Below are 9,390 nucleotides of genomic sequence, written 5' to 3'. Positions count from 1 at the left end.
TGTAGTAAGGATGATACGTTATATGGAGTATAACAGTATGGTTGCCGTGACCTTCCTATTGTCCGTAGAGCCAGAAGAAAAATAGAATAAAAAATTTCATTAGACAAATAATAGAATTGGTGATTGAATATCACATGTCTGTAATTTTATATCTATGTGGGAGCTTGACGTAAGAGTACATGCAGAGTATACAAGTGAAAAATATTATTTATTTACAGGCGTTATTGTCAAAGTTTATTTTAACAGGGAGGGATCCCGAAGCTTTATTACCATCGTAATAACATGATACAACACATATGACATCTAGGCCCTAAAGAAACAAGAAAATACATAACAAATCCATGGACTTTTACAAAAAAGGACCTCAAACTGAGAGACAAAAACATGATCAGGTCCCTGCGTCAGTGTAGGTTGCATCTTGCTGCCGTCGGGGACGAGCCACTTGAGGCAACGAGGTTGCTATGGCAGTATGGCTCGAGGCCATACATAGCCCCAAATAGAAGAAACACTACCTTCTTGTTGGCATAACCCTAGGAAGAAGAAAGAGGCGCGCAGACAGACCCATCGCTTCAGAAGGTTGCACTTCAGCCTGAAGAGTCACCAGAGCGACGAAGACCGCCCATCGATTGCCAAAGACCAGCTTCAGCGAGTGGCGTAGCTTCATAACAATTACCGGTGAAAATAAGCTCATATCCAATCGTATATTATATTTTTGGATGAAGTTAACACCAAAGCTTCTACTGGTAAAAATTAGGGCCAGTTCGGAAGTGAAAATCCTAATGAAGTCTTGCTGACCTCAAATGTTGGCTTTACAAGAAAAGACTCATTTTTTCGCAATAATAGATGAGCAAGAATTTTCAAAACCAATGTTTCATTGTTGTTTCCTGTGGCAACGCACGGGCAGCTATCGCTTCTGCCCGTCCGTCATTAAAACTGCCCCTAAAGTTGCAAATAATTACCCACCAATGCCACCGGTAAGTGAGAAGAACGTTTCGTTTTTTTTCCCGCGCTCGCCCATAGCTCAATAAGGGGAGATCCCCTCATGTACAACGACCAGGCGAGCATTGCACTGGTTGGTTTTGTGACCTACCGCGCTAGAGGTTGCGGGTTCGATTCCCACACCCACCCTTTTCCTTTAAAAAATCAATTACTTTTTGAAATTTTCATATCTTTGAAACCCTAACTTCAAATCTGACATGCCATATATGAAAATTCATCAGAAAAATATGTAGATTTCAAATATGCTATTATCATTAATTTTTGAAATTACATTCAGGGTGCAAACTTAAATAATACCTTCTTTGTATGATGAGATATTTTATAAATGCCTATTACATATGTCCTTATAGATTGGTTGTTTTTGTGGAGCTATCCTATATGTTTGCAACCAAATTAAGTCTTGAACTGAATTATGATTGCACACACACACACACATTCGCGTCGCGTCGCATATATATGCGCTGGGTATATTCACTCCGTCCGAAAAACTTGTCCTTCAAAGAGATATACCTAGCACTAATTTGGTGTTAGATACATCCATTTGAGGGACAAACTTGGGACAAGTTATTTTGGACGAAGGGAGTATATGAAAACACTTATGCACATGTTATCATTAAATACTAAAATGTACTTTGTATTTCATTCTAATGCAATATTTTTTTCGCATCACCGAGAAACAACAACAAATGCGTAAACATATATTGGCAACTAGGTAGATATTTGCGTTGTATAATGAATTCTAAACACCTTCAGTTCACTTCAAAAATCATCACACCTTTATGTTTTTGCACAACACCACTTATCATGTTGCTTGTTTTTTTTAGAAAAGTTATCATATTGCTTGTTGCGTGGCATCATGAAAGATTTCAAGGATTTGCTGATGTCGTTAAGTGTGTGTATGAGGCGTGAATTTTTTTTTCTCCCGTTGCAACGCACGGGCACTTTTCCTAGTTACACAAATGCACCAACTAGCATAGTCGGTCTATGGAAATATATAACACTACAATATAGCTACTAGATTAACACACATTATAATGCATATATACTCTACATTAACTATTCCTTAGAACTACCTACTCATCACTTCAATAGTTAGCCATCAGTAGCATATGAGCAGATCCTCTCCAGCTAGCTCAACTGATCGGCTACTACTTGTGCTTGCCCGGCTTCTCACTCCTCGTCACCTCCCAGGAGGTGTAGGTCCTGTAGGACTGAGAAGCTGAAGGGGATGAGGAAGATGCCCACAGTCCAGCAGATCCGGATGAAGATGTGTCCTTGGTGGGCGATGAGGACGAGGCAGGCTGCGGTGGCGTACAGGCAGTGGCCGACGATGGTGAGCGCGAGCACGAGGCAGGCGAGGGCGCGGCGGACCCAGCGACGGCGGCAAAGGAGGCGCAGCGCCAGCACCGCCCAGGCCGCCAGGACCGGGACTCAGGACAACATCCCGAGGCAGACGGCGTTCACCACGGCTTTGTCCGCGTCCGTCAGGTGGTCACAAGGCAGAAAGGAGAATTGTGGCAGGGGAAATTCAGAACGCATGCAGGGAGAAGGGTAGTGGAACTGGAATCAGGGAGAAGGGTCGTCGGCTCGTCGTTACCTGCCACTGCCAGCAGGGGGCGTGGAAGCGGTCGAGTGCGTGTGCGTGTGCGTGTGCGTGTGCGTGTGCGTGTGCGATTGAGTAGCCCACGGCAACGGAGAACGCGGTGGCGCAGGCGGTGAAGAGCGCCCACGCGCAGACATCAACCGGACGAGGCGTCTTCTTGGCAACGGTCACCGGATCCATGGATCCAGCCTTCTTTTCCGGGAAGTCCATGAATCAGAGGCTCCAAGCTAGCTAGCTAGAACAAGTGGACAAGATGAGCAGATGAGGCAGTGTTAGTAACTAATTTTGAGCCTAGAGGATATGGTGTGGAGCTCTTTAAGAGACGAGACAAAGCAAAGCGACGGAGAGTGGGCGCCCACCACGACGTGTCGATCGAGCCCCACACACACTGTTGACAAAGAAAATCACGGGGAGGAGAGCGCCTACAAAGAAAGAGAGAAAGAAGGAAAGAAGGTGATGGTGATTGATGGTATATCTCCATCAAGGCATAAATTAAAGTGGTGAGGCCTCATGTGCTACCCAATAATGTAAGGTTCCAAGCTTTGTCGGGGAAGAGACCTTGAATTCACTTTGCTGTAAATGCAAGAATTTAGATGTTATTGGACCAGCCGAGTCTACATGGTTAGAGCATTTCCAGCCGTTGTGTCCCCAGATGCGATTTTTCCTCCGGATAAAAACTTGCCGGCGCTAATTTTGCTTTTGGGACGAGAATTTTTTCAGTAGTTTAAGCCCCCAGTCGACGCCTCACTCGCTCGCCCGCTTGACCGCCTTCATGTTGAACGCCGCGTCCGCCCCGCGCCGGGGCTGGCGAGCCGCCGCCGCGTCCGCTCCGCGGCAGGGCCGACGAGGAGCTCGTCCGCGCGCGCACCTCATCTTGTACAGCGCCTCGCCCAGCCATCTTGTGACATACCCTGCCGGGGGTCCCATCGTCCCTGTCCGTGCTGGCCGCGCGCCGGCCGCGGCTCAGCGCGTAGGCGGCCTGCAGCGGGCGGCTGGAGGCCGACGTCGAGCCGCCCCGTGCCCCACTCCCTCGCCCCATGCCCGGTCCCTCGAGCCGCCCCTGCATCACGCGGCCGACCCGACCCTGGAGCTCGTCCCCGCCGGCCGACGAGGCCGACATCATCTGGGGCGCCGGCGTCATCCCCGCCGGCCGACCCGTTCGGGCAGGCCCGTGCCTGCACTGCGCCCGCGCACCGCGAGCTCGCCCGTGTCGGCGCCGCACCAGCGTGGAGGAGCGGCAGCGGCGAGCAGGAAGAGGAGGCGCGGGCGGCGTGTGCGCCATTTCCACCGGCGCGTCCGGCCCAGCTGTAGGAGGAGCACGTGATGGCCATGCTTCGGACCTGTGCGTGGCGAGGCGACAGCGGTGGCGAGCCGGGCGCGGCGAGGCGAGGGCGGCGGCGTGCCGGGTGCCGCGAAGCAAGAGAAGGAGAAGAGAAGAGAGAGGAGCCCGGCCTCGAGAGAGAGAGAGGATGGGTGTGTGTGGAGGGGAGCACGTGGGTGGGCCAGGGAGGGAAAGGGGCAGGAGAGAAGAGAGACGCTGCCAGGTGGATGAGCGCATGTAAAACGGCGAATTAAGCCCCATAGGTGCCCCCCAGCTCCTTGGGTTCGCGTTGGGGTCGCCGGCTCTCTGTTTTTGGCCAGATCCAGCACTAAACGAGCTCGTGGGGGCATGAGTGGGACTTTTTTCGTCCGCCGGCGGTGAAAAAATGCTCATGGAGGCCTTCCTGGGGAGGCGGTTGGAGATGCTCTTAGCTAGTTGGTTTAACAAAGTTTGAACGATAAAATTTTTAGACCTCTCAGCACATTAAACAAGTTGGCATCCCACAAGAAAAATCTAGATCATATCGAATAAATCTCTCACATTCCATCTAAAAAGGTCTTCACATTTTTAATGATTTTTCATAATTCATTCTTACATTATTTTCCTCCACCAAATGTGGGAAAGCTGCAAATTAAGTTCCAAAATTTAGATATTTTTAATACCAGTTGTCTTTTGTTTTTGCACAGTGGTTTGTATTATCAAATTTTCACCAGTTTCATATCTTGGTTTTTCCTATAGATAATATGTGGCGATTACATTACATGAACACATGATATATTAAGTTGATTGTTATTTATAATCCTAACTTGCACCAAACATCACCAGAACAATGTCTAAGCGTAAGAAAACATTAGCGGAATAATGAATTTTGATCAATATATTTGGTCTCTATAGGCCTACTAGTTAAGTACCAGTTGCAAACACTTTGAGAGAACAACTAGCATCAGCGTACTATATTCTTTTTAACACTGCTATACATCCGATACATTTTGTCTGATTATTGTACGACACAAGGAATCAAACCGACCATTATTCGCCTGCTATTATTTGCCTCGCTTATATAGCCACTTGACCTCCTTACTGTTGACGTTTATAGAGCATAATTAGATAAACCGTAAGAGTTAAAGTACAAACCAAACAAGAAAAGGGGAAGGTACCGGTTCTAACCTATGACCACGTAAACTCGCCGCGTGTGCGAGCACCAACCATCCGGCCACAGTGACATTTAGATAAGCACAATTTATCTTATATATTCTTTCTTTCTATTTAAGAAAATTACTTATATTATAGATAAAATTTTCGGACAAATCAACTAGATTTTGTTTGAATTCAAGTAATTTTAAATTTAAAAATCTAGATAGGAAATATAGTGCAGAATGAGTGTACGTATTTTTTTGGACAAATCAACTAAATTTTTGTATGAATTTGAGTAATTTTAAATTAAAAATGTAGATTAAAAAATATAGTGCAGAATTAATGTAGATTTTTGTTTGCATTAAAATAATTTTAAATTTGAAAATCTAGATAAAAGAAACTATAGGTCAAAATGAATGTATGTATTTTTTCGGACAAAACAAGTAATTTTTTGATTGAATTTGAATAATCTAGATAAAATAAAATATAGTTCATAATTAATATACGTGAATTTATTTCGGAGATAAACTAATTTATTATGAATTCAAAAATCTAGCTGGAAGAAATTATATGGTACGAAGAATGTACATCATTTGTTTGGACAAATCATCTAATTTTTTGTTTGAATTCAAATAGTTTAAAATTTGAAAATAAGGATAAAAGGATATTTAGTGCCCAATGAATGTACGTATTTTTTTGGGACCAATCAACAAAATTTTGTTTGAATTCAAATAATTTTAAATTTGAAAATCTAGATAAGAGAAAATATGGGTCAGAATGAATGTACGTAATTTTTTCGGACAAATCAACTAGTTTTTATTTGAATTTGAATAATCTATATAAAAGAAATTTACGAAATTTAGTTCATAATGAATGTACGTAAATTTCTTTTGAACAAATCAATGGAAATTTTGTTCAAATTCGAATAATTTCAAATCGGAAAATCTAGATAAAAGAAAACATAGGTCAGAATGAATGTATGTATATTTTTTCCAGAATAAATAAATAAATTTTGTTTGAACTCAAATAATTTTAGATTAGAAAATCTAGACAAAAGAAAATATAGTGCAGAATGAATGTATGTAATTTTGTTTCGAACAATTCATCTGAAAATTTGTTTGAATCCGAATAGTTTTAAATTTGAAAATCTAGAGAAATGAAAATATATTCAGAATGTGCACTTTTATTTTAGAGGTGATATACCATAGTAGTTGAAATGAAATACCAAGTACGATCAGTTGCGGTGGATAGGCTCCATTACAATTGGTGATTGGTTAGAACTTGCTCGTCCCATTTTTCCCAGCCCAATATATTTACAACTTACACTGACTGTTGGACCCAGCGGACAAGGAGTGCTTTTGTACAAAGTAAAAAAAAGACGAGTATCCTTCTAAAAAAAATATCATGTGCACTAGCCACTGACAATGGCCCAATATATTTACAACTTACACTGATGGTGGGACCCAGCGGGCAACTATTGTTTGAGTGCTTTTGTACAAAGTAAAAAAATGAAGGTGTTTCTGGAAAAAAAATATCGGCCCTGGCAATGTTGGCGTGCCATGTAGGCAGCGAATACACCCACGTACGGAAAATGTGACCATATTTGCACGCCCGCGCAAGTTAGATGACCAGAAATATGTATTTTGCAAATTTGTGCACCAAATTAACCGTCGCACGCAAGTTTCAAGACTTCTAGTGTATTTACCTCTAAAAGAAAAGGCACATCCCTTCGATTACCACGTCGTACTGATTTTGGACACTTGACATAATAGTTTTCAATGTTCCTGTGGGTCCGCCTTACAATTTGTTTAAATCATTTGATTCTTTTTTTATCTCTCTTTTACACTAGGATTTCATTAGCAGGTATAACCTCAACAAGAAAACAACACAAGTAACATAGTGTACTTTTACTACGTGATGGATCAGCCATTAGGTATCTTACAAGCCCATTCATCAGCTTTTTTATCTCTGTTGTGGATCGAATGTTGGCTCCAAAGGTCTACAAGTTTCAGCTTGACCCATATCGTCTACTCAATTTTTTTAAAACAAAAGATAAAGGTGATGATGATTGATGGAATGCCTCCATCATCGAAGCATAAAGTGGCGAGGCATCATGCACTTTCTAACAATGCAAGTTGTCAAGGCACTTTCTTTATTTAAGGATTAATTCACTATGATCTTAATTTTTTTGTTGCTGGATGCCAATACGTTTCCTGTGTTAAGAGCTTCAGAATTTGTATCCAGTAAAACAGTCGGCTTGGTCCAATAAAGCCTTTCTTTGACCAGTTAAAATTCGCATATCTACTTCTAAAACTTTATGTGCATCTAATTTTCTCCACTTGAATAGAAACATTCGGTAAGCTGGGCCAGACGAGCTACGGAAGGCACGCAACACATATTTTCCTCATCAAATGATTCTTTAAAGGACCCGCGACACCATGCATGCACATGCGTAAAATGCTTGCTAGCCACACGTACGGCCATTTTCGACTATACTGTGCATGATTTCTAGTTTGCAGCAGACAATGTGTAAAACTAACCTGCGTGCTTCGTGTACCACTAACTAACACCCATACCACTCTAATGATCGGTCGCTCATCCAACATTTTTATCAACATTGTGACTGGATAGTTTACTTTTTATTTATTTATTTTATGCTTGTATGTCGTTAGCAGGCACAATCTTAACATTCAGTTACATTTCCTATTTTTACTATATAAAGGATCATCGATTACGTGCATTAATCAGCTTATATATCTTTGTCGAAAATGAGAAGTGGAGCTCTAAAGATCTATGCGGTTTAGCTCAAATCGTTTCATCTACTCAAAACAATATCAAAAAAGGTAATGACGATTGATGACATGCCTCCACCAAAGCATAAAGTGGTGAGACATCATGTATTACCCAAGAACGCAAGTTTTCAAGGTATTATCTTGGGTGTGCTTAATTTCTCCCCTCCTCACAACTTTTCCTAATTTCTAGACAAGGACAACAAACTTGAGCCATTCTTTATTGCTTTTCTTCTTTTTCTTTAATATGCCGGGGAAGATATCAGCTCCTCTGCATGAATTAGCTTTGTCTAATGCAACAATATTCTGATGCCTTCACGTGATCCGAGCCTGCATGGCTAGCTAGTTTCTTTAACAAGTGAGATGGGCACTATTTATTCTATTATAAATAGTTGGGAAATCAATCTTGAACATGTTAGCATCCAATACAATGAACAAAAGATCGTACCGAACTAATCCCTCACATGCTCACGTATCAAAAGTTCATACCTCTAAACAGTTGTTGCTATGACTGATAAAATATCCTTTTTGTTAGATGCTAGATTTTCCGTGTGTTCAAGAGTTCAAGCAATGGCCATCTCACTTTGTTAAGCCAACTAGCTTGGGCGGTGCAACAATACATGAATTGTTAATTTTCTTAATAGCAAAGCTTATTCCTTCAGAGGAGCCGGTCTTTTTTCAGACAAAGAAAAAAGAAAGACGGAAATGTAATAGAGAATGACTTAAAGTTTATTCTCCTTGCCTAGAAATTATAAAAAGATATGAAAAAGAGAGAAAAATTAAGCTCACTAAAGATAATGCCTTGAAAGCACGCGTTGTTGGGAAGCACATGATGACTTATCACTTTATACATCAGTGGAGGCATATGCCATCTATTGCCATCACATTATTTCATCTTTTGACATGCTTTTCGAGTAGATGACAAGGGCCAAGATGACCATGCAGTCCTTTGACACACTTTTATGTGTTTGATGATCTGGCATAGGACCGGATGCCACACTCAGTGCAAAGATCATTTCATTCTAGTTCTGTTATGATATACTAAGTTGAGTTTGTAGATGATCTTTGATGGTTCGAACTGCAGGATCTTTGTGTACCTCAGTTTGTTTGCTCTGCTCATCCTTACCACATGCATATTACTACAGCGGGAATGTCACAAGACTGAGTATGTGTTTTTGGATCATGCTAAATTGCTAACCCAAAGTCTTTGGTATTCCCCTTTCTGTTTGGACTCGTGAACTTACGGTGATCATTTTGTTTCTGGTATGTTAAGGTGTAGTAAACTGAATGATCCTGTGATGGGTTTGATCTGCACGTCAGTTCGTTCTGCTCATCATTGTGTTGTGTGCATGATTGATCAAGTGCATGTTGTGTTTTCGCACCGTGGATGATGTAGGACGAATGTCATATAGATACAGGATCAGCCTCACTGAAACTCTTTCGTATTACCGCCTTTTCGGCTTTGACTCATGAACTCACCTCGGTTAACTTCCAGCTTACGACACAAATGTTGGCAGCTCGGCTAAGTTTCAGAATTTTATTAC

At 41.9% G+C, this 9,390-nt stretch overlaps 1 protein-coding gene across 1 annotated transcript; it reads right to left on the bottom strand.

Annotated features, from left to right (window-relative positions):
• Window positions 1-1,863: 1,863 nt before the first annotated feature.
• On the bottom strand, window positions 1,864-4,276 carry LOC123115574 (translation initiation factor IF-2). Its single transcript, XM_044536707.1, has one exon. The coding sequence runs from the start codon at window positions 4,182-4,184 to the stop codon at window positions 3,327-3,329; it is 858 nt and encodes a 285-aa protein (XP_044392642.1). The 5' UTR covers window positions 4,185-4,276; the 3' UTR covers window positions 1,864-3,326.
• Between the last annotated feature and the right edge of the window lie 5,114 nt (window positions 4,277-9,390).

Source organism: Triticum aestivum, chromosome 5B, assembly GCF_018294505.1.
Source record: "Triticum aestivum cultivar Chinese Spring chromosome 5B, IWGSC CS RefSeq v2.1, whole genome shotgun sequence".
Lineage (NCBI taxonomy): Eukaryota > Viridiplantae > Streptophyta > Magnoliopsida > Poales > Poaceae > Triticum > Triticum aestivum.
Note: the sequence above shows the minus strand (reverse complement) of the source record. Positions and strands in the feature narration are given on the sequence as shown.